Below are 27,483 nucleotides of genomic sequence, written 5' to 3' on the forward strand. Positions count from 1 at the left end.
TGGGAAGGGCTGAAAAGATTTTAATTTCATTGTGGGATGTGTATTGTGCAGATAAAATATGATATCTATAGCCTACTTTCAACTTCATTCAGGAAATATCCTCCTCATTAAAAAAGACAAACTTCCAATAATTTATTAAGTGCTACAAGTATAGAAATATAATTAGTTTAAAAAAAGTTGTTAAAAAAAATCAATTGATACTCTTGTAGGAAAACGATTTCAAGACATTGATTAAGATAAGACTGTGGATTCTCCGAATACAACCTCTATATTCCATAAAAGGAAGTTGGTACTTCATATGCATAGATTCAAGGAAATGCTTTAATAGTTGTTGAAACAGGACTTTGCTTTCTGTGCGTGCGCTAATAATACATGACATCATGCATACAGTTTAGTGTCTGATAATAATTCTGTGATCTATGTAATTGATATAACCTATCACTTTAGTAACCGATGGTGGGTGACAAGGATGTGCATGTACTCTACAGCAGTTCTGAATCCATTTTCTTTTAGCGGATTGGATATCTAATAGGAATACTTTCACGAGTTGTTCTCTTTTTATAATTCAACTATCAACTTGCATTTTTTTATTAATTATGCCGATGGAATATCATGTGAAATATAGTTTATGGCGATTAACTGAAGCATTTTCATGCACATGACATCTTAAACCGCAGTTTAGAGAGTAGCGATTCATGTCCATGTGCATATATAGTATAGCTTCAGGGATGACTTTGTTCGGTCAGAATATCATAAATTGTTGTGTGCTATATTAAAAAGCTGAACATACACCACTCCACTATTGTAGATTTTGACAGTGTTGACAAATTTGCCAAGATGAATAGTTATTATCATCATCCACCAATTAAAACGGAACCTGTATCGCCAGATGCAGATCTCTTTGCGGTATATCTCAAGGATCTTATGATAGGCGATCATTGCGGTGAGTAGTCTGTGGGTATCACTGGGTCAGGGTAGAGGATTTGGAAACGGGTTCAGGGTTAAAATCGTGATTGTATTCTCACACATCGTTTGTGTAAACACAACTACCAGTCTAAAACTCTTCTCGCCTACTACCCTACAGTCTACCTCAACTGAAGACATCGACTACAAACAGTACCCATGTGAATATCTTTTGGGTACACATGCAAACTTGACAGGGGTCCGAATCTCAGCCACAGCAGTTGTGCCGCCGAGCAAGGCAATTTATCTCAGAGATTGCCTAGTTCAAAGACTGGCTATGTTTTAGACTTTCTGTGACTTGGGGAGAACGCAGGGATCATTATATAGGCCTAATGTTATTGGAGATAGGCCTCACATATATTGGTGGTACTGGGACGTGCCGCTTTAGTGACCCCCTTTTTCAGACCTAATTTTCAGTTCTGTAGATATTCCGAATGACAAAAGTTCCATTCCATTTTGCTTGCAAGACCCCTGTTACGAGACTTCTCAGTTCCCCCTAGCCTTGCGAAAATTGTCCAGCTCTATGCACTGCTAGTGTCCACATATACACAGCGCTAGCGTGAACCATACCTACTGTACTGCCATACTGTTCCGTAGACCATGTTTTACACACCGTCCAGTAGCCTATATATTTAGTTCCCAAGACCCCATATTTTTGCCCCCTAGACCCCCATTTGGAGCGTTGTGGCCCAGTGGATTAGTCTTCGGTCTTTGAAACAGAGGGTCTTGGGTTCGAATCCCAGCCATGGCGTAATTTTTCTTCAGCAAGAAAGTGATCCACAATGTGCTGCACTCAACCCAGGTGACGTAAATGGGTACCGGTAGGAAGTAATTCCTTAAAAAGCTGTGCGCGCTATGAACGCCTAGCTTAGCCGGGTAATATAGGAGCGCCTTGAGCACCTAACAAGGTGGATATGTGTGCAATATAAATACCCTATATTATTATTATTATTATTATTTCAAAATATAATTTGTTTGCCCCCCCCCCCCACGGTTAATAATTGTGGGAGAAAGAGGTTTCATCAGTGGATTAGCAAGACACCCCAATAGTAATTTGTCTGCTTATGTATCTTATTCTAGTATTTGGTGAGGTCTTTCAATGAGATAGGGAAAGTTAAAAGAAACAAAAACACAAGAAGAGAAGTAATCTTATTGGAAAGAGTAAAATTAGAGGAACAATTCAAAAAAAGTTTCATCAAAATCGGTTATGAAATAAGCAAGTTATGGACGATTAAAAAGTCTTGTTGTATACTATGTGGATCCTCAAATTGGCAAACATGGCTGATTTTGTGGACAACTCTCCATTTGTTTTGTACACATATTTTCAGATTTCCCCCTTTATTTTACATATTTCACATTATCTCCTCCTGACCTTGACATACATGTATGTGGTGTGGATTATATTTTCCCATGAAATATGTTGTGCTCAGAAGGAGGCAAGATGCAATTTGAAAGATAATGAGGAAAATCTGAAAATTTGTGTACAAAACAAATGGAGAGTTGTCCACAAAATCAGCCATTTTGAAGCACGTTTGCCAATTTGAGGATGCCCATAGAAAGTACAACAAGAGTTTTCAAACTCCCATAACTTGCTTATTTCATTACCGATTTCGATGAAACTTTTTTTAAATTGTTCCTCTCATTTTACTCTTTCCAATAAGATTACTTCTCTTCTTGGGTTTTGGTTTCCTTTAAGTGGTCAGAGGTCAAATATTTGGATAATATACACATGTAGTACATGTACATTTCTGCTTGCAGTGTGTGTGATTCTCATTGATACTGAATCATTCTGAAATGTCCACATTCTTTTTGCATACACAAATCTTCCTTTTGAATTTTACCAACTTTTCTCTCATGATCTTTATGTCACCAAATCTTTTTTTTTAATAATGCTTATTCAGTTTTCATTGACAAAGAAAACAGATAGGCCTAATCCTAAACAAGGTATTTTTCAAGTCAGTATAAATGTATGAATAATAATCGCTAGAGGGTATTCATTTGTCTCGCAATCTACTATGGTCAACAAGGAAATAATGTTTATCCTTATTTTAATTGGATTTCATGGATGTGAAAATGAAATAGATTTGTTTGATTGTTTATTCTGCAAAAGTGTGAAATTATATTTGATTGGGCAATTATATGAATAGTATTTTGTTTTGTTTTCTAACAAGAACTATTTTTTTACTGATATGTATCAATTTGAAACACAGGATAGTATAAGAAATGCAATGTTATTGGTCTTATGATATTGTCATAAATATGGGGTTTACATTCAGCCTATACATGGCAAAGTGAAACCTATATACAGTCAAAAGCCTATACACACAGATGGTACACTGCTGTAGGCCAACATGAAAGCTTGGTCCATGCTTATAGTACAGGGATATGGTCCCTGCTTATAGTACATGCCAGCAATGATCTTGTGTTATCATGCCCAGTTTGTGTGTAGGTGGAAGAAAAGGGGATTCCCCTTTGCATGCATTACTCATGCCTAGCCTTCATTTTCAGACCCTAGAGGTGATTGCACTGAAATGCATATAATGTAAATATTCCTTTATAAACACTCTTTAAGTTGGTGTGTTGTCATACCTGTCATTTTAAGGGAAATATACTTGAGCTGTTCGATTTATAGGGACTTTATTTACATGTTTAGTATATTTCAGTGTGTGTATGGTAAAGTTAAATAATGTCTGAAATACTATTCTAATCCCCAGTCTGCCTGATTGATCTGAAGTTATGCTGTCTATGACCTCATTGACTGCCAAGGCAAGCCCCCCCCCCCACAAATGCTTTTGAAAAATCACCCAATGGACAATACATGTATTTGTTCCCATTTTTTTAGAGGAGGGGCTGATAATGATGATAAATGAATTAAAAATACAGATTAAAAGAAATATATGTCTACAGTACCAGTCACAATTTATTGTTTACTTGTTTTAAGCAGAGAACAATATATTCAGTGGACCGGATCTATTTTTCTCTGGTTGAAACTGGTAAACAGGTGGTCAAAGTACTGCGACAGGTAGGCCTACTGTATTAGGGTCTACCCAACCACATCATGTGTATAAAAGAATGCATGACGATGTCCCTTCATTTTACTATAGACCTAGTATAATTTCTTTATGGGTGCAGGTGCCAGGAAATGCCCTGCTGAAATCAGGAGTAAATAGTTATTTGTCATTTTCATAAAATAAAGTTGATGATGATGAAAGTGGCGGTGGTGGTGATGATGATGGTAGTGATGATGATGATGATTAAAGTGATTACATCATTACAGTGAGGGAATTTATTTGAAATGAAAAAAAAAAAGATTTTATTAATCATTTTTTTCAGAAACTGCTTGTGACTTAATAGAGTTTTTTTTTCTTCTTCATCCATTAGATATGAGAGGAAGCAGGTGTTACATGGGTCTAGAAAGGGGAAAATCATAAACTTGTTTAACTGCTCAAAGGATATTGCAACATGATTTAATTGTCCTTCTGTGTTAGTCAAAGTGAAACTAAATGTTTTTGGTAGTTGGTACCTGGTAGTACATCAGCATATAGATTCATTGTTTTACATGTAGGCATATATGAATGTAGTAGACACTGGTGGTACATTGATTGTAAACAAGTAGTTTTGTTTTTGCATGCGTCATTATTCAGGTATTAGATTTAACCCGTAGGTTAAAGTTACACACTTTTGTAAATCAGGACAGTTATTATAAATTACTTCGTCAATTAAGCGCCCTGGGGGTGTTTCACAAAGATTTAAGTATGACTTAAGTCGCACTGAAATATCGACGCGTACATGATATGCATCACGCAATCTTATTGATCAATACGCAGTAGTGCGCGTCCTCTTGGCATGATCTGACCAATGCTGTCATGCCTTTTATACTGCGCGCAACTAGACATCTAAGTGCGACTCTAAGTCATACTTAAATCTTTGTGAAACACCCCCCTGGTGTAGTGGTTCTGACTCTCGCCCTTGCAATCAGAGGGTCTGGTGTTCGAATCCCAAGCTGGCCTTGCGTCCTTTAGCAAGGCGTCAATTAACATGAATTTCTTCTTATTTCACACATTCTTTTGGTTGATAGTGTTCCTTATAATTATTAAGATTAAAGTGTACCAAATTTCTCATTAAAAATGAAAGAAAATTAAGATTTTCTTGAAAAAACCTCGGGCAGTCATTTTCAGATTGAAAAAAAAAATGGTACCCCATGTCTGCGCACTCATTCACTTTGCACACTATTCGGTGATTTTAATGAAAAAGTCTGCACTTTGAGGCCGTCACATGAAATGCCCTAAATTCATTATTTTTCCACCATTTTCAGTCAGATTTTTTTATGAATACCTGTGTATGTGCTCGTTGTGTATCTTCTTTTACTAGAATCTCGCAGATATGCGGGTGCGCAGACTTGGGAGAACGTGCAGACATGGGGGAACTGACCATACAATGAAATGAAACTTTCAATTTTGTATGTGACATGTATTATTGTAGGCCTACATGGATCAACCACCGACAAGGGATGGAAACTTCCGTACTTCCACTTCCTGCATATTTACATGTTTAAAAAAAGCATGTAACAAATCTTGGTTTCGCATCAAGTTCACTTTGTTTTGTTTTATACTTAAGTTGAGTTTATTTTTCATTTCAGCATTTGATATGATAGGCCTTCTTTTGTTTTCATAGATACAACACTAGTATTAAAAAAAAAGAAGACTTGCTCCACTGCACAGATTTTATCTTGGACACCGTTCTCAATACAATCCTAAAATAAGTTTAGTGGAAACTAGTTTTGAAGATCGCTTTTGCTAGCGTTCCCATTTGATCACCCAAAAGTGGTTTTCAAAACCCACTTTACATGAAACAGTCTTATTTCTATGGGAATGCTCTCAGTGGGGTGACATGTTTGAAACGGCAGCATAGACATTCTACACTGAGTGTGAATAGTAGCTTGGTCAAAATGTGCAAAGATTGCTCCCTGAAAAACGGTTGTGTCCTCGCACTAAACCAGACTAACGAGGCAAAGTGATACTATGTCATGAGGTGGTTTGGGCATTTTAGGACAGTAATGAGAACAGGGTCTTGGACCCATTTGGCATCAAGCCCCGGAGGGGGGGGGCACTTCCATTGACGAGTGGATACCATGCGCAACCATGGGGTCTCGAAAAGCACCCTAAACACATGTTTTCCATATTCTGAAAATGCACCCCTTAACAAGTATTGGTGTGTGAAACCGTACCCTTAACAAGTATTGGAAACAAAACGATACTCTTGACAAGTATTCCCTGAAATGAACCCCTAAACAAGTACAACGATTTGTAACAGGGACGTCAGTTTTACTTTTACACATCATTTGGTTTAGTACGGCCCCACCTTCCACACGTCGCGCAAATCGGACTCTAAACACGTAGTGTTGGAGCAAAAATTACATCCTTTATGAAACATTTTTATTTTGTTTTATCATCCCCGCAAATTTGACCGTAAACATGTAGCTTTCCTAATGAAATAGATACCCTTTTTCATTATTTTTGTGTTTTTGACACTCTTATCACTTTTTTCGTACGTAACATGCCCTATCTTGAAAAAGACATCCTTTTTACATGTCTTTTGGGTCGCGCATGGTATCCACTCGACAATGTAAGTGCCCCCCCCCCCCGGGCATCAAGCACCGATGTCTCTAATTTCTATTGAAAATTTATTGATTGATTGAGAGAAATGTGTTGTAGCCAAAAGCTCAATAACATTGTTGCAATAAACTTCAATTCATTACAATTACAAAACCATTATGAAAATAATAAATGGAAGTACATATATCAAATGACATTAAAATTAAGTATTACATCAAAGAATTTTTGTATCCAATAATTAAGTCAGATGACAAGTGAAAATGCGGATCAAGTTTTAAGAGACAAAAAACAGGATGAGATGGAGAGAAGAGATGACAGGATGAACGTAGATGAAGGGAAAAGGAGAAGGGCAGACACGGGAGGGAGTCTGATAGAGAAAGATAGGGAAAGGATATAAAGGAGAGATAGGAAAAGAGTGAGGGGTGGGATTGCAGAGTGACAAAGGAAATAATAAGCACAGCTCAATATTACAGATGGTTTTAAAGAATGAAACAAATAATAAATACAAAACTAAAACGTATTGTATGCTGGTCAATGGTCATACATATCCTTCAAAGGCAAGGGGAGCATAATCTACTATCGAGGTAAATGCCTGTATTTGTATTTGGGTCCAAAGTATTGATCAGGCCTATCGAATTCAATTGATTAAAGAGAAATTCTAGTAGTTGCAGTAAAAAACACTTATTTCATGAGAAAGTCTATGAAACAAGGCTTAATTGTCAGTATATCATCGAGGATCTAGATCTGGTACAGTAACATTAACTGAACTTTGTGAAATCTTGAAATCTACGCTGAAAAATGTTCACACCGAAATCCCCAACACAGATAAGCGCACGTGGGACAATGTATAATTATTGCTTAGAGCGTCGGGCCCGACGCTCTACCCGAATCCTGTGCTTATTTGCTGATTTCTCAGCAATTACACAATTTCTTCCAGAATCCTTTGGCACATGCGTTTTATTTATACAAACAGACACTTTGGTGGTCATTTCATTGGATTCTGTACGAACTCATTTTGATATCGTTACCAAAACTAGCATTTACCTTTAATGTCCATGGAGAATCAAATTGGCATTTCTGTGCTGATAGTGGTATCAAAGTTTGTTTCGTATAATCTGGAGGACTTTGTTATGAGTTTAGTTTCATTTTCGTTCTCTTATCTCTGTATGCTCTTAAGTCCTGATCTCAAGGGCCACAAAATAAGAAAACAAGGGGGAATGGGTGTCAGAAACATGCAAAATTATAATCAGTTCCTCAAGCTTCCTGGATAGTGTGTATAATTGTGAAGAGATATACATGTACTTAAATATTCATTTGCATAGACTAGAGCTTTAGTATTAAATAATGATCATCATCCCTTGAATGAAATTTGATGGTCTGGATATTGTTCATTTGAATTCAAAATTCACCTTTCTAGATCATATTGTCAAAATTATGATGGGGTTTTGATATGAACCATCTCTGTTCATCAAATTGAGTTTCAGTGTTGCTACTTGCTAGTGTCCATTAACACTCCCATTTACACTCTCCATGGATTTGACCCTTGACCTCGGGTCATACATGACATGGCAGTACTCTTGTCATAGCACACATTTGTACACATCCAGTTGGGATGATATTATTTGATTTTTTAGAATAAAGTCACTCTACTTGTGACAGTCGACCAGGTCAGATGTGTATCATCTATTATTCTTAGAAATTAAAACTTAAGGGTTACAACATGAAATTATCTACCGAATATTCATTCCTCTGAACAATTATCAATTCTAAAAGTATATATATATTGTGTCGTTCGTACTGGTTTAATCGTTAATCACATTAGTTAATATATATGTATCTATTGTTTATGTTTCCTCTTTTCTGCTACAGGTGGGCTGTCACAAATCGGTCCCACACGGGCTTCTTCCGAGCCGCATATTGAGGTAATAGAGCAACCAAAACAAAGGGACCATCGATTCCGCTACCCGGTCGAAGGTCGCCAGGCTGGGAGCATCGCCGGGGAAAGATCTACGTCTGACCTTCCATCGTACCCAGCAATCAGGGTAGGATCATTTGAAATGCGTTATGGGATAGGAAGAATGGATAATAATGCTTATCACTGGCCTTCTAGCCTTCCTATAGTAGCTCGCCAGGCTATATCCCCAAAATAGTGTATATTTTGTTATTTTGTCAGAGTGACATCTGGATGTGATGGTTGCTATGGGTGATATTATTTGGTAAACGATGTTAGGATGAACTGTGTTCTTATGCGCTCTTTGAAGAAGACAGAAAAGAAATAAGAAAAGATTGAAAATTGCTTGCAATGGTAGCACTAACTCATGAAAAATACTTAATGATGAAGTATGTTTTCATGGTAGATCTAAATTTGGGTGTGGAAGAGTTTGTTACAAATCATGGGGGCTGTGGATCATTCTCCATAAAACTTGGTCTAAAACCTAGGACAATTTAAAAGATCCTTCAGAGCTGATCAAAGATTGCAAGGTGGTACGTACTTGATAAAACCTTTAATAAAATATTTTAGAGCAATTGCTTTGAGACATTGTTAGAAGCACTACTTAGAACTTAACATGCGACTGGCCAAGATCGTTTCATTTTGTATCTATAAATTTAAAAGTGCAGTAGAAGAAGACATTTTCTTGATGGAATATTTCAGTTTATGACGTGGTGAAGTGAATATTACTGTAAAGGCTGTTATTTTTGTGGGATTAATTTTTCGCGCTTGGCGGCTTCAAAACATATTCGCGGGTTCTTGAATTCACGCTGCACACTCCATAATCACAAAGTCACTTCCTCCTTGCCCATCTGTGAATGGTTTTAATTAACATTTCAGCAACGAAATTGTATTTTCTGATCGTAATTCTAGCTCTAAAGCACTATAATTCAGCATTGTTTTGATCCAATTAATTTGTGATATGATACAAAAATGATCGCATTGCTTTGGAACAAATTCTCGTGATGCATATGATTTTTGAGCTCAATCTTGCTTGCTTAAATGCCCTCTATTGGTCAAATTATGCAATCTCTTTGCCAAAACGATGCATGCTATTGAACAGCAGTTCAAACTCTGCATTATAATAGATACTCATAAATTTGCGTGTTTTAAAATTCGCGCTCACCGATCTTGCCGCGAAATCTGCGAAAATTTCCACTTTTACAATACTGGAAATAAAATGTGTGGCTGAAACTAAAACATCTGACCAGTCTTTCAATTTGCCTAATGGAGGATTTAGAACCTTACCATGGTCCAAGGGTTGACAGTCAAAACTACGATGGACTGCATAAATCCGATGCGCTCATTTTAACCTGGGAAATTGGAACAATTTTTTTGTCAAACCCGCATTCAGTGAATCAAAGCTCCTGCTAGTAGTTGGTGCAAGTTATTCGAGTTGTTATCTTTTATCAGTATTATTATTTGATTGTCATGAAATTGTAAATATTGAATTTCTTTTAATGAAAATTGGCTATTCTAGGAATGAAGTGTCTTAAAATTTAATTGAATCCAACCAAATGAAAATATGTTGCTCTCGGTTTTAAACCATCTGTTCAGAAGATGTTTGATAATATGATGCTCCGTGAAAATATTTGTTTTCAGGTTGCCAATTTGAATGGTCGAGCCAAGGTAGTGGTTTCCTTGGTGACGAAGTCTGATCCTCCCCTGCCTCATCCCCATCGTCTGGTTGGAGATAACTGTAAAGATGGTGTCTGTGTCATGATGATCGAGCCACAGAGACCTGAAGCAGTGTAAGAAACTTATATCTTTTGTACCATTCACATTGATGTGACTGCTTCTCAAGCCCGGCACACCCATATTTTGATTCGCTGCGATTTGAATTTCAAAGAAACTGCAATGACATTTGATATAAACATTTCAACCAATAAGATCTTAGCAATCAGAATTGTGATAGGACTACTGAAATAAAAATTCAATCAAGTTCGGGCCTCGCTTTAGAAATACATATGAAATCAATTCCAAATCGTAATGATGTCACCATTGCCTGCGACTTGAGGCCAATTCAGACTTTATTCTGAACCCAGGGCTTGCCGCAAAGCAAAATTATGATTTCATTGTTTGTAACATAATGCCAAACTTCAAATAAAATAAATTTGCTTTTAGAAATGTCACGTTTAATGAAAAATATGATTTACTAAAAAATTGTGTCCCATCAGATTGCATATTGTGCACTGGGCTGTATAGATCATGACGGAAATGAGGGCAATTCTGAACTAAGTAGAAGGTAGAAGATGGTAGATTATGGATGTTGTCTTCAGGATCCTGTAACACGAAGCTTGGCGATTGATCGTAGGGTTGATTTCTACAATTGATTGCATTGATTACTGTGTATGATCAACTGTAAATATCAGCCATATGATCATTAACATAATGTATTTCCTGGTTGTCTCACCTCCATGCTAACCTTGTCTGCAAGCAGACTAAATACTTGACAGTAGGTCTTTAATCTACAGTAGGTCTAGAGTAAAGACTAGATGCCAAAGGATCGGTCTGTGAGCCAGCCACAGTACACAGTAAATCTAGTCTGACTAATTCAGACTCTGCATTATGCACTATGCGGCTTGCAAAATACAAGGGTCTGTGACTGCAGACTAGCCATAGCCAGTGGGGGATCATTGATTTTGAAATAGATGGGATGTAATCAATTGATTTGAAAGTAGAGGGGGTGCAGCTGACAAATTGATTAGATTAAAGATAAATGCCAGTTGTGGTAACAGAATTCAATGAAATGACCACCAAAGTGTCTGTCTGTATTAAAAAACATATGTGCCAAAGGATTCTGGAAGAAATTGTCTAATTGCTGAGAAAATAGCAAATTTAAAGCTTGTGTATAATTTTGGTAAATCCACCAAAATGCACCTTTCACTATTCCAATTCATTGCTAGCTAATATGAATGGATATGCCCTACAACAGTTATGATGTGGAGGATATGAAATGAAAATGTATTTACAGGATAAATTTTGCGATTTTACATGGAAATTTAACTTGATCGGGTCACCCGATCAAATCAAAATATCTGTGTGTTTTTGTCTTTCAATTAAATCCTATTCCATATCATGGAATGGGCTGAAACTTTCAGGATATGTTCTTTGTCTGTAACTTTTGGATATCTAATCACTAAATTTATAAGATAAGTGCTTGAATGCCCATTTTTTAAATAAAAAAAAAGCATCGCCGAGAGAGGGCGCTATATATATAAGATTTGAATATTTGAAATATTCTCAGAGAAGTGCAGTTGGAAAAATATCTAACGGTCTCTACGCGTCAGTAAGACTGTCATATTAGATAATATTCGATTATCAATCACATTATTGACCCTTTACCAAAGCTATACACAGGCTTTAAAGGGGAATGAAACCCGGGGGGGGGGGGGGGGGGGGGGGGGGCCACTTCCATTCACGAGTGGATACCATGCGTGACCATGGGGTCTCGAAAAGCACCCTAAACACGTAATTTCCATATTCTGAAAATGCACCCCTTAACAAGTATTAGCGTGTGAAACCCTACCCTTAACAAGTATTGGAAACAAAGCGATACTCTTGGCAAATATTCCCTGAAATGAACCCCTAAACAAGTCAGGAATGTTTTATTGTTACGGGTCCTTCGGTCGTCGTCTTTACCTTATTTGGTTTAGTACGACCCCACCTTCTACACCTTGCGCAAATCGGACTCTAAGCACGAAGTGTTGGGGCAAAAAGGACATCCTTTATCAAACATTTTAATTTTGTTTTATCATCCCCGCAAATTCGACCCTAAACACGTAATCTTCCTCGCGAAATAGATAAATAATAATAATTATTCCTCGCGAAATAGATACCCTTTTTTCATTATTTTTGTGTTTTTGACACCCTTATCACGTTACGTACGTAACGTGCCCTATCGTGAAAAAGACATCCTTTTTACATGTTTTTTTGGTCGCGCATGGTATCCACTCGTCAATGTAAGTGGCCCCCCGGGGAATGAAACCTTTGGAACAAGTAGGCTTGTGTCGAAACAGAAAAATCAAAGAATAAGAACAAAGAAAGTTTGAGAAAAATCAGACAGATAATGAGAAAATTATGAGTATTTGAATATTGCAATCACTAATGCTATGGAGATCCTCCCATTGGCAATGCGACAAGGATGTGTGATGTCACATGTGAACAACTTTCCCTTTGATGGACTATAAAATACCCTCAAGATATCTCTGTTTGCCTTTTCTTATAAATGGTATCTACAAACTCTTTATCCATGATGTATTTTTTTAAAGTCTGTATTACATGCCTTCCTATAGAAAGAACACATGATCTACCAATAGATGTGATAAAAGAGGCAATTTAAGTGAAATATATACTACAGTAATGGGGAGAGTTGTTCACAAGTGACATCACACATCTTTGTCGCATTGCCAATTTCAGGATCTCTATAGCATTAGTGATCGAAATATTCAAATGCTCATAACTTTCTCATTATTTGTCCAATTTTTCTCAAACTTTTTTTATCTGTTTCATTGATTTTTCTGTTTTTATACATGCTATCTTGTTCCAAAGGATTCATTCTCCTTTAAGCACGGGATTCAGGTCAAGCATCGGGCCAACTTTGAAAGCAATAATAATACACTGTCCCACGCTTATCTGTGTTGGTGATCTTCAGTGTGAACATTTTTCAGCGTAGATTTCAAGATTTCACAAAGTTAAGTTTATGTAACTGTACTAGATCTAAACCCCTCAAAAAAAGTTCTGCAACTCAAGTTTGAGTGCTAATAAATTTCTTAGTGTGCCATCATATGGAAAAGTGGTATCATTGGAAAGTATGATTATCCCTCTTTACGATCATGTGTCATTTGTAATGCTAGTGTTATTATGAAATACACAGACATGATCAATATGCAGCAATGTAAAAAATGAAATGTTGCAAAATTCGTTGCCATGTCATGTTTGAGTTCTGCAACTCAAACTGCAAGTTTGAGTGCTAATAAATTTCTTAATGTGCCATTATCATGTAAAAAATTGATATCATTAGAAAGCATGATTATTCTTCTTTACAATCATGTGTCATTTGTAATGCTAGTGTTATCATGAAATACACAGACATGATAATACGCAGCAATGTTAGAAATGAAATGTTGCAAAATGCGTCGTTTCCAATAGCGAATTTCCAATTGTTTCGAGGATATGGACCAAGTGCATTCACTGTCACCTGCATGGTGGAAATTCTATAGAAATGGAGACTCTTGTTAGAAATCAATGCATTTTGCAACATTTCACTTCTGACTTTTCTCAATGTTCAGGGTGACTGCATATTCCATGATTACATAATCACAGCAAATGGCACATCATTGTAAAGAAGAATAATTCAGCTTTCCAATGATACCAGTTTCATCTTTTATACTTCATTAACCAAAAAGATATCATCCCCCAGAACTGAGTTGCAAAATTTTTTTTGAGGGGTTTAGATCCTTGATGATATAGTGACAATTAAGCCTGGTTTTACACACTTTCATGTGAAATCCGTGTTTACTGCAACTACTTTCAATTATCTTTAAGCTAAAATGTATGTTCAATGAGCAATTTTCAAAATATAGAGGACACACACACACCTTTAAATGCCCTTGCCTGGATCTGCCACTGATGGCAAAATGGGAGACATGGGCGAAGCTTTTTTGACAGCGTTAGCAGCAGCATCACCATCAAAAGCGTGATCTAAGACTACGTTGTTGAAGTTTCATTGTAACTTTGAAAGTCAAAGGTGCCATTTATGAAAATTAACTACAAATGTTTTTTTTAGAATGATCATGGTCATAGGCATATGACGAAAAAAATATTCTTTCCAAGATAAGATAGTAAAGACATCCAATTTTTTTGTATTTTGCTTCTCGTTGTGTAGGGCTTTTTTTTCCACACCTCTTCTCATTTCTTGCAGTATAAATACTTTATCTGCTCTGAGCAAGAAAGATCGCCTGCTTTTAAACTTGTCAGAAACGTAAACTTCATAATTACCGTACGTGCATTCCATTGCAAAGAAATAAAAAAATGATAATGATATTAATGATGGTGATGTTGATAATGATAATGATGAGGGTGTTGATGATGATGATGATGGATGATGATAATATAGATAATGGTGTTGATGATGATAATGATGATGGTGGTGATGATGATGATGATGATATTGATGATGGTGATGATGATGATAATATAGATAATGGTGGTGATGATGGAGATGAAGATGATGATGATGATGGTGATGATGGTGATGATGATGATGGTGATGGTGGTGATGATGGTGATGGTGATGATAATGATGATAATAATGTTGATGATATAGATAATGGTGGTGATGATGATGGTGATGATGATGATGATGATGATGATAATGATGATGATGATAATAATATAGATCATGGTGGTGATGATAATGATGGTGGTGGTGGTGATGATGATGATGATGATGATAATGATGATGGTTAACAACATCTGGAACAGCAGCAACTTTGGATTTAATAAAGCACTATTTTCAGAGGATACATAACACATAACTCCGGCTTTAGCTTTACACTTTGTGTACCCTCATAAACTATCATCAGAACACCTGATTATCACTTTACTTTGCATTTATACAGCTTTCGTAAGATCGGAGTGCAGCGTACAATGAACAAAGAAGTGGAGAACTCGCTTGCAGAGAGAAAGAACGCCAAAGTCAGACTCCCCATGGAAGTCAATAAGGGAAAGACTGGGAAGAAACACAACTACGAGATGAAGGCTGTTCGACTCTTCTTTGAAGTCTACATTGAGACAAATGAATCATCTGGCAACTATGATAGATACCTTCAACCTGTCACATCAAGTCCCATCTATGACAAGAGTGAGTACAAAAAAATTTCATTGGATTGACAGGATTTCATTATGTATATGACTTTCCACCTCAAAAAGCCCATAATTAATTTCATAGATCTTAGCTGTAAAATTATATATACCTTGTCAAAATGAATAACACTTGCCCATGCAAGTACTTGATTTAAAGGACAAGTCCACTGCAACAAAAAGTTGATTTGAAAAAGAAAGAGAAAAATCCAACAAGCACAACACTGAAAATTTCATCAAAATCGGATATACAATAAGAAAGTTATGACATTTTAAAGTTTCGCTTGATTTCACAAAACAGTTATATGCACATCTCGGTCGGTATGCAAATTGGCAAACTGATGACATCACCCACTCACTATACCTTTTGTATTTTATGATATGAAGTATGAAATATTCTAATTTTCTCCTTGTCAAGTGAAACCAAGTTTTATTTCTCCCTGAACATGTGGAATTACCATTATTGTAACATTTTAAGGTTAAGTTAAGTCAGTCTTTATTGTCAAATTTGTAAAAATTAAAATATTGTATTATTCAAACAATAAAAAACAAAAGAAATAGTGAGTGATGGACATCATCGACTCTCTCATTTGCATATCGCTGAGTTGTGCATATCACTGAGTTGTGCATATCACTGTTTTGTGAAAAAAAGCGAAGCTTAAAAATGTCAACTTTACTATTTTACATCCAATTTCGATGAAATTTGCAGCTTTATGTTTGTTGGATTTTTCTCTATCGATTCAATTCAACAATTTTCTGGGGTGGACTTGACCTTTAATGAAGGAGAATTTCAGTACTAATCAAAGAAGGACAAAATGAGAATGGAAGTGTTGGTTCACTGAATCATGGCACTTGCATACTGTTAAAACTGGGTCCCAGCAGTCTGGAAAAAAAAATGTCAAAGAAAGTAAAACTCTCATTACTGGTTTGATTTACAACAATTTCAAATTTTGACAGAATATTGAAAAAGTTTTACTCTTTCAGATACGGTGACTTTCAACATTTTGATTCTAGGAGATCAAATTACTGAAGACTTTGCCTGGTGGCTTATTGTTGGTTTTGAGGTTGAGGGTAGCATACTGTTAAAAAGAGTTATGATTGATCCAATCAATCATAACTCTATGGAAATCCATCAGTGTCATAATTTTTTTACATGAAATTTGCAATGTGTCGTTTTGTAAACAAAGGCAAACACACCAAATTGTTAAGAAAACAATGGATTTATGTAATATACATCATATCTAGAAAACATTTTGAACAAACATGCATTTTACATGTGGGCGTTGCTGGCTTTCTAGAGTTATGATTGATCAGATCAATCGCAGCTCTTTGTAAGATGGGGGTCCTGGTCTCAACCAAGTCACATGTTTAAAGTGTGTGAGAGAAATTAACGCAAGTGGTCATAGAACTTTGCAGGAGTTGCAGGATGATAGATGTCCTGAGCATGAACGGGGCTTATGACTCAAAGACTGTTGGGTTTATTAAGTTGAGAGGAAAAAGCATGAAATAGAAGAGGGAGAGAATGAGAGTGTAAGTGTGTGGGCGGGGGGGGGCAAGATGTCGTATTCTAAAATTTTGACAAAAGGGACTGTAAATCAGATGAGATGTTAAGAGGAATGTGAGCGTGAAGAAGGCAATGGCATAGGGATCTCTAGTGAACTCTGAATAATGGGGGAAAATTCAGTGTAAAACCCATTATTGGGATGGAGAAGACAAGTTTTCCTCCTTTAACTGCCATTCAATCATGCGTTGAGTAGATGGATGTTTGACATATCTTCATGTTAATAAACTTGGCTGCCCTTCCTCAGGAAGTTCACGTTCTAGGAAAGCAGGAGCACTTTGTGTTTTCATGAAAATCCCTTTGGCATTTGGTAGTCTATTGTAATGCCAAAATATTTGCATGAAATATAGCCGGTACACAGAAGGGAATCTTCCAAATCTGGCTGGAAGCCATATTGTGAAAGCGCAAACATGTTTTGATGACTTTGGTCCAACTGATGCAGAAGTGGGGGGGGGGGCAGTAACTTCTCAATACTTATTTTTATAAGTCTAAATAAGTTTATTTTTATTTGTGAATTTATTTTCTTGAAGTTATAACCGACCATTCTTGTCATTCATTTTTACTCAAATTTAAGTAAATAGGTTTTGACAGTGATGTAACAATATCGATTTTTTTTACAAAATCCATGAGAGAAAGACGAAAAATATATGCTTTACTGCCCTACTTGGTCTTTGACAAAAAAAGGTATTTTATGTGTTTACATTTGATGAATTGATTTTGACTTCCACACCAAATTTCATACTGTGCAATATGGTTTCATGTGTATGCAGAGGTGACCATGCAAACCAGAGGGTTGTTTCATAAAGCTCTTCATAAGTTGAGAGCAACTTTAAGAATGACTGGTGAACCATTCTTTCACGCTATACCATCACCAATGAACATTTTGATGTTTACAATTTACCACAAGAAAGGATCACCAGTAATTCTTAGAGTCTCTCTTAATTTACAAACAGCTTTGTGGAATGGCCCCCATTCATGTAGGCACATTTCACTCGTTTTCATGAAATCGCAATTTTTTTTTTACTTACTACCTTTTGTCAGTTAGGGTTGTATAGGTGTTTAATTGCTAGTAATGTTCTGCAAACTTGTGAGATCTACTTTCATTAACATGTGAATTCTAAATTTTGATATTGAATTTCTTGTTTTGTTTTTGTAGAGGATACTGTCTTGTCTATCTGTCGTGTGAATATCAATACTGGCAGCGTAGAAGGCGGTGATGAACTCTTCATCCTGTGTGAAAAGGTTCAGTCAGGTGAGTTCTCATCTATTTGCTTTCAGACAAGTTCACGGTTTAGTGGTGTAGTGGTTCTGACACTCGCTTTGGTATCAGAGGGTCGTAAGTTCAAATCCCACCGCAGCCTACCGTCCTTTTGCAAAGGCGTCATTCTTCACTTTGCCACTCTTGAGCTAGGTGCTAACTGCTAACTGCTAAATGGGTACCCAGGTAGGATGTGAACCTCACCGTAGCTTGTCCAGTGTTGTTTGCACCTCAATGGTGACTGTCTAGAATACTCCCCAGGGAGTGGAAGATATGCACACATTGTGTGCAGGAATGACTGGTTTGAATCCGATGGTTATGATTCTTCTGAAAGGACTTTATGTGAAAAGTATATCTGAAGCTCATCGTAATTAACTTGATTGTTATTATTACAAGTAGTTGGTCTAATACCACACTGGCTCAACCCTTTGCATTCTAATATTATTGACAAACTTTCTGTTTTTACATGATTTGAGTGTTAAAAATGATTGAGTTGTAAGATGAAATCGTTGTTCATTTCAGATGATATCAAAGTGAAATTCTATGGGAAGGACCCAGAGACAAACCAACCCTGGTCAGAGTATGGTGAATTCAGTCCAAGTGATGTTCACAGACAGGTAAATTAGTAAACAAATAATAGACTTCATCAGGACTTTTACTAGTAAGAATTATACACACAAGGGACCTTTAGAACAGCTCTAACATGCCTGAGTCATAGCTGAGGGCAGTTGGACTTTTTCAAAAGTAACTAGTGTGTGTGGTGTAATTATTCTAATAATAGTAACAATAGTATGTGACAATTATATAGCACTTAATACAATGTTTCTATGTGCTGCATGCTATTACCCTGGTTTTCGTCATAGCAATGATATGTTCTGTCTTTTGTTAGATAGGGATGTGGATCTTTGTTATGTGAGAAACTGTCCTAATCTCAAAACCAAGAGCAGTCATTACAACTAACTTATGACCACTTATCACCAGTCATAAGTAAATCTATGCATTGTGTCAGATAAATGACCAGTTACATGCAGGTGACGCTGCTAATATGATAATATCCACTTTGTCATCTTATATTACATTTTCTTTAGATCTTTAGAAGAATATAACCAGCATCATCCTGATGTCTTAACATGCATAGTTGATATGATCTTGTTGCTGTGCTGCTATCTGAAGAAGCCACCATGTTAATATATTGATAACTTCATTTATTAGTGCTTTAACCTGTTGCATTTAATGTAAAATCAGGAAATGCATGCATTGTCTTGATGGTCATAAAATTATACCATATATTTGTTAATCAAGAATTACTGCGCTATCATGTTTCATGGTGTTAAATGATATCCAAAGCATTGCATATTCCTTCCTGTTGCAACACCATTTCCTCCTAAGTATCTGGAGACTGAAAGATAGATGTATGCTTCCTCTTGGCAAGCCTGGGCCCTGTCTTACCAAGAGTTATGATTGATCCGATCAATCGTAACTCTATGGAAATCCATCAGTGTCATAATTTTTTCTACAGGAAATTTGCAAAATGTCCTTTGTAAACAAAGGGGATCACACCAAATTGTCAAGAAATCAATGAATTTATGGATATACATTCATATCAAGAATTTTTAAAAATAAACATGCATTTTAGATGTTGACTTTGCTGGCTCTCCATAGTTGCAATTGATCGGATCAATCGTATCGCTTTGTAAGACAGGGCCCAAGATTTAACGACTCGGATGATAATGTCTGTAAGGCACTTTGAGACTTTTCAATGTATTAAGTGCTGTATGAAATCAGAATATTATGTTAATCATTTTCTTTGTTATATGTTGGGTTCGTTTCTCAGTTTGCCATTGTATGCAAGACGCCTCGCTTTGTGAATCAGAACATCAAGGCTGCAGTGGAGGTTAATTTTCACCTCTATCGACCGTCGGATGAGGATTCGAGCATGGACATGACTTTCACTTACAAGCCACGTGAATCGGTTCTTGGTAAATATGAAAACAATTTTCTCCAGGGGATGTTTGAACCACAAAGATTTAACTGTGACTGAGTCATGCTTAGTGCCATCGCGCACATTTATTTTTAATGTGTAATCTAATGGATTTATACGCAGTAGTATGTCCTCTGGGCATGAAATGACATATGCGTTTGATGCATTTTATACAGCACACAGCTATGGCCCGTATTCTGAAGTCAGGTGTAACTTAGACCGTGGTCTAACTCTGTGCTAAAATTATGAAAAGCCAAACGTGTCAAAATTTTCCTTACATTGCATGTTTCTTATGCTTATATGCTCTTTTCTAGCTCCTGTTTATCTTCAGACACAGTTAAGAATGATTTTAGCAAAAAATGAGCTGATACATTTATTTTATATTGTTAAAGATTTATGCAACTATTTGCTGTCCATAGTTAAACCAAAAGTTTAAACCAGAGTTCCAATTAAACCCGACTTAAGAATATGGGCCTATGAGTTTAAGTGCAACTGTTAGTCACACTTATATCTTTGTGAATCACCTCCCCCCAACCACCCCCCCCCCTCCCCCCGATCAAAAAAAAGGCTTGATTTTAGAAACCATCAATTTGATTATTTTTGTGTTAATATGCCCCGTAGATTGAGAGCTTAAACCTTACTCTATTTTTCATTTATACCCCAAGGTGGATATTTATACAATGATCAATATGTTGTGCTTATTTACTTAGAGTGGTTATTTTGCTTTCAAAGAGAAAATCTTATTTAAATAAGAGTGTATTTTATTGACAATAAGTATTGTTCTTGTCTATGTAGTTGATGTAAACCCATCAATTTTAAGCATTTAATTCAGTGTATGTGCCTAATAATGTTTAAGACCCAGACTGGACCCATCAGATAAAATTGGCAAATCATGTATCACATTAGATTTTGTACAAACCCATTTTTAAATCGTTGCCACAGCTTGCATTTACCTTCAATGATGTCTCATTCTCTGTTTACAGGTCTTAGAGATATCGAGAAGAAAAAGAGAAAGCTGTCTCACAAGGCTCCAGACGAATACAACAAATACTTCACCAACAGTGGCCTACCAGTCAAGAGTAAGTTATTCCTATCTAAAGCCAAGTACATGTTGTTGGGTTCCATGGCTTTTGCTCCGGCAACAATCGCTCCGCTCTGAATACGACGCTCTAATCCAATAACCAACTTTAACCCTGGGTTTAACACTATAACCTACCCTAAACCAAACCCTATTCTAACCCTAACACTAACAAACCTGCCAACCAGTACGTATTAGGCGTATTTTGTACGTTTTTGCAACCAAAATACGGCAGTACGTTTTTTCTTTAAAAAGTGTGTATATTTTTTCTAATTTTTTTTTTGTTTACAAAATTGTAATTTATTGAGATAAATCATCTCTATATGTCTCTGTTTCATAAAACGTACACAAATATGGTTATTAGATCAATGTAATTTCAGGGAACTTGTTTTTTTTAATCATTTTGTTAAAACCAGGGTGAAGATATACACAAGTTTGAATGTTTTTTTTTTTCATCTGCAAGAGCAGTGCGCATTTTAGCTTGCATGCAGCTTGAGCGGCTCGGTGAGCGAGTGCGCCAAGCATTTTATTATGAAATACATTTTTTGGGGGAGAAATACAGTTTTTTATCACAGAATACATTTTTTCATTCCCAGAGGTTGGCAGGTCTGCACTAACCCTACATCTTAGATGAAATTAAAGGTAAATGCTAGTTTTGGTAACGACATCAAAATGAGTTCGTGCAGAATCCAATGAAATGACCACCAAAGTGTCTGTTTGTATAAATAAAACGCATGTGCCAAAGGATTCTGGAAGAAATTGTGTAATTGCTGAGAAATCAGCAAATAAGCACAGGATTCGGGTAGGGCGTCGGGCCCGATGCTCTAAGCAATAATTATACATTGTCCCACATGCGCTTATCTGTGTTGGGGATCTTCAGTGTGAACATTTTTCAGCGTAGATTTCAAGATTTCACAAAGTTCAGTTAATGTAACTGTACCAGATCTAGATCCTCGATGATATACCGACAATTAAGTCCGGTTTTACAGACTTTCTTATGAAATTAGTGTTTACTGCAACTACTGGCATTTCTCTTTAAGCTCGGAGCAATTGTCACATGCACACCTGTTGTGTCACCTGTATTTTCAGTCAACGGTGATTTCATGAGAGAGTCTTTGAAAAAGATCTAGATCTAGTTTATTGATGTAAACCTAACTCGGTGAAACCATGAAATCATAGCTGAAAAATTACCACACTGAAGAATGCCAGAACACCTATGGGAGACTATGATTTTCATTCGGATACCCCCTTTTGTTCCATTTTTATTATTGTACAAATCGTGAATGGGCATATGTGCGACGGTGCAAAATTTTGCATAGGGTGAAAAAAAAAGATGCTCTATTCCAGGAGGCGTTAGCCGAGCTGAATAGAGTGTCTATTTCTTTCACCAAACGCGAAATGTCGCACTATTTCATTGATATGAATATTCACTATTTATGTTGTACAATGCCTCGTGAATGATCAATGATTTTTTTCCCTACGTTAATCTATGAAAATAAGAAAGGAAATTTTGAAAGCGAAAGGAAAAATCCTTCAAATGCGCATCTGATCTGCAGCAGCAATGCACATTTCAGGCAGTAAGCCCAGGGGCCGTATTCTGAAAATTGTCTTAAGAGAAATTTTCTTGTATCGTAAGAGTGTCAATAAAATCCGTATTCCGAAAATTCTTGTATCTTTTCTTGTAAATATCCTTGCAACATTCGCTGAGCGTGTATGATGTCAGAGCTAGAATTATGCGTAAAGTTAAAAACGGTGCATGAATATCCCTTTGTGCAAGTCAGATAACATATCGAGATAAAAGGTATTCTGAAAATTCTCTTATCTTTGCGTTCTGTTAACTTCCTTGCAAAATACAAGAAAATTTACAAGAGATAGGGGGCTATTGTAACTTACTGTTGCATGCGATATTTGTCTGGCTGCAGTAACTATTTCTTGCTGCATCCCACAAGAACATCATGTTTTACAAAAGGAGACACTTCAATGACATAACGACGGATTGGGAGACTTTTCAGGAATTAAAAATTAGTGTTCGAAGTGTTTGAGACAATGAATCTCTTCAGAGAAAATATGTCTTTGAGAAGAGCCACGTGTATTTTTAGCACAGAAGCGCACAAGCATAAGCGTCAGGGGCGCAAGGAAATTACGCCTCATATCAACAATGCACTTCATTATTTTCAGAAGAGACGCTTCTATTGGTTGACCTGAGCATATATTAAGTTTAATGATTGGTTGATGATGAAATATTGGGCATGTCAGAGATAAAATAGGGGACGTCCTTACAGAGATAAGACAATTTTCAGAATACCAATTTAAGAGAATTTCAGCGAGCAGTTAACTTGCTGACTTACAAGAAAAGTTGCAAGAAAAGTTAAGACAATTTTCAGAATACCACCCCTGCCCTACATGTATTGCACCTGCATGTACTTCTGCTAAGCGCATACAATGCATTGAATCATATTTTCATAGTGACATCCTCTTTTCGTGCCCCATGCAACCGTACATTCAATTCACATTATGGTCATTACTTGTGCAACAATATGAATGTTTGACATTCAGCCTCCCATTAGGCGTCGTACAACATTTGTGTATATGTTTTGAGATGTAAGTCATTAAATTATTCCATGTATGAAATTTCTTTGTGATTTGATAAGTATGATTGTATTTTTAATTGTCTGCAGCGGAGACCCTTGGAGCAAGCGCCCAATCCTGCAGTGGTGCTCCATTAAGTCATCCAGTGTCCAATGCACCATCAACCCTGTCATTAACACCGGTTACCACGGCAATGGCATCTACAGACACCAGACGAAGTCTGCGTCAGCATCTCATGAGAGGTAAGGAAAACAAGTAATAATGATTAATAACGTAATGTTTTACCCACGGTAGATACTTCAATTCCAAAAATTATTCTCCCAGCGGGCCCTGCTTAACGTGATATTACTGGTATCACTCGAGTGCTAGGTGGGCTGCCCAGGCACTTAAACATTGAAGGAATTTACTACACCTGGGTGGAGTGTGGGAAATGTAGACAAATGCCGTGCCATTTAACACAAGTGTGGCAGTGGGATTTAAACCCCGGAAATGTCTACTCATATATTTTACTCCAATTATTTTATCTTCCTGGCATAAATTATTGCACATGTGAACTCTTGTCCACTTAAACTTTCATTTTTGGGACTTGACATTACAACTTGGGAAAACTCGGGTTCGTATTTTGAGCTTGTGTTTAGTTTGCTCTCTAGTCTTGAGGTTATGGGTAGCCAATTGTGACAGAAATTTCTATCATCAATTTTCTATATATCAGAGGTCTTATCAGTCAGCTTATTTGACCCTCGAATCATTCAAAATTGTCCTGGAATAATTACTAAAGTTGCTTTCTTTTGCCATTATAACATGGTTAAAGAGTGTAGCAAACATATGAAATAAACAATATAAACTGAATTGAGACATTTTTGGCTTTCCATAGTATTAGAACTTGGCCTAAGACAAAATGGATTACAAAAATACAAGTCCCAGTACTTTCTTGTTGAAGAGGAATCTTGATCAGGTATGTAACCTTAATGGTTTTCTGATTCTCTCTTTTAGGGGACCCATCTCTTGGTGTGAGTGATGACATCCAGCCTCTTTTTGGCGACCTCACGTTCACCGGTGGCACCGCACAGGTTCAGGATACCAACATACCGGTCACGTACACAAGCGGAGCCCACATGAGCTCCAGCACCGTGACGCAACATCAGCACCAGCCAGTGAGCACCGACCAAGGTACCCTCGACATCCCACACGAAGCCTTCTTGAGGTGCCTGGCGACGGCTCAACCGATGGAGGAAGATTCCGCAGACGAGGAACGCACAACCAGCCTTCAGAGAATAAACGCCATAGCTCATGAGCTCATGAGTTCGTCTGCAGGCATGTCCGGAGGGGCCACAGGAGGCGGTGAGCGCGTTATCGTCGAGCAAATGCCAGATACTGCACCTCTGAGTGATCTAACATACAGTGTTCTGGAAACAATAGACATTGCTGCCTACCAGGATATCGGAAGTGATATCGTATATAGCACATTTGAGGGCTCCGATACGGAGAGAAATAATACAAGCAACAGCAACAATAGCAACAATAATCCGATGGGATAGCAATTGTAAGAACTTTCATGACTCCCAACTCCGAGTTCTCGGAAATTAAGAGATTTTTAATTACTTTGGAAGTTTGATTGTATATACAAAACCAGTTATCTATTATGCATGAAATTCTCATCTTCCACACATGTATAAAAAGAAAATCAAAATTCGGAAAGTAGTTTTCATTTGGCTAGTTAAGCAGCTTGGCATGCATGGAAAGTGACTGATTACACAAAAACACAATTTTTTTTTCGAGGGCATTTTAACAGAGTAGTTCACAAATAGTGCATATGGGCGTGCGCAACATTGTAAATACCTGAGATTCATGTGTCATCTTTTTTTATGTGAATATTTGGCAAGAAAAGTGGTTACTTCACGTGATTTTTAAGAATCCCACAGTCTATTACGCAAGGCTGTATTACCCTTATGACATCATCACTGCTATAGTGCAGCAAATGCGGAATGTATGCCTTATGTACATGCACCAGAGGGTCCTTGAGTCGGATAGCATGGGGTGTATAACATCATGCTCAGTATTTCATGTACTCGATTTTCCCATGTTACAAATGTCGTACTATTTGTGGTTTTGCACGTTAATGTTTTTTTTGCTGCTCACTCGTTGCACTTTGAAGAACATACGCATGACCCACGTAGTGCATGTGATTAGCTACGATCATTCACTCGTGTGATGATAAGTGATAAAAGTGTCATCTGTAAATAATGTCATGAGTATTGTGTTTTTTCTGATAAATTTTCTGTGCGGGTATTGTACTTGCACAATGAAATGTAGTTTTTTTTATGTGCGATGATCTGGCATTCCTCTCTTATATTAGACCATATTAAGAGAGAAGGATAAAGGGACAGGATTTTGCTTTTATTTTGTATTACTCCAAGCATGAGTGTTGGCACAGAGGATTGTCTTTAGTTCGTAGGGGGAAATCTATTGTTGCATCCCCCCCCCAAAAAAAAAGTATAAAGGATAAACCTCTGCTTTGATGCCCATGATTCCAAGTGCGGATTCAGGAGGATGGGAGGATGCAAATTTTCAAATTTGGAAAGAAAACAGTGCACTGCTGTAAAATGCCTCCATTGCATTGCACACCTCGTAAAACAAAAGAGATACCTCCATTTGTAAGCGATGATCTTTTTCTGTTCCCCTTTTTTGTGCTTGACAAATTTTCATGACAAATTCGCCCAGAAAAGCTTGAATCTGGATCCACGCCCGCACTCCCTGTGAAAAGTGTATTTTTTTTAATATTATGAACTGCCATCAGATAGTAATCTCTTATCGAAATCGACATCTTCAAAGAAATGTCTCTTTTTATTTCCATTGTGACATGTACCTTTAAATGTAAATATATGTATAAACACCATTTTATACATTGTCTTAAAATGGAGAGAGATGTATAATCTGCGTACAATATGTGTTTTTCAACAGTTGATGTCAACATGTGCTCCCATACAGCACTAAACAGAATTATTCAAATTGGATTAAGAAAAGTGAGTCGGATGGTTTATAACCAAAGAGGAGTATCAATTGTACTGAAAAAAATAACATTTTTCTTGTTATATGTTAAATTGTGGTTGATTTACCATTTGTACTAAAAAAATCCTTATTTTTCCTTATATTTTACTCTATCATGCTCTATCCTTACTCTGTCATACACTATCTAGACTCCATCATGGAACTATGTTATTAGTGCATATTTTGTTTTTATCATTATTCTTGAAAGTAAAGCGTTTTTGCTTTTGAGTGTAGTTGGTGTTGGAAGCGGAGAGAAACTGTACAGTGTATATTATGAACATGTAGCGACAGACGGAGTCTGCTAATATGTAAAATACTTATGATATCTATAATCTTGCAAAGCTAAATATGTTTAGGGGATAGTGGCATAGCAATGATGCATTAGATGCAACTTCTATTTTGATCTTCCTATGTGAGGAAGCTGTAAAAGATGAATGTCAATATGATTGATCCACAAGTTGCTGAGTTCTCTTGGGAAAGGGAAGAAATCATTTTATTGAGTTGTTATCTTGATAATGAAAAAGAAGTTTGATAAC

General features: G+C 36.8%; 1 protein-coding gene across 1 annotated transcript; it reads left to right on the plus strand.

The window, feature by feature from the left end:
* Window positions 1-420: 420 nt before the first annotated feature.
* LOC121418320 (putative transcription factor p65 homolog) lies at window positions 421-26,959 on the plus strand. Its single transcript, XM_041612117.1, has 10 exons — window positions 421-943; window positions 8,448-8,620; window positions 10,171-10,319; window positions 15,192-15,433; window positions 18,150-18,245; window positions 18,774-18,868; window positions 20,086-20,230; window positions 21,216-21,311; window positions 23,989-24,141; window positions 24,893-26,959. The coding sequence occupies exons 1-10, from the start codon at window positions 838-840 to the stop codon at window positions 25,435-25,437; spliced, it is 1,800 nt and encodes a 599-aa protein (XP_041468051.1). The 5' UTR covers window positions 421-837; the 3' UTR covers window positions 25,438-26,959.
* The last annotated feature ends 524 nt before the right edge of the window (window positions 26,960-27,483 follow it).

Source organism: Lytechinus variegatus, chromosome 7 (assembly GCF_018143015.1).
Source record: "Lytechinus variegatus isolate NC3 chromosome 7, Lvar_3.0, whole genome shotgun sequence".
In the NCBI taxonomy this organism is placed as follows: domain Eukaryota; kingdom Metazoa; phylum Echinodermata; class Echinoidea; order Temnopleuroida; family Toxopneustidae; genus Lytechinus; species Lytechinus variegatus.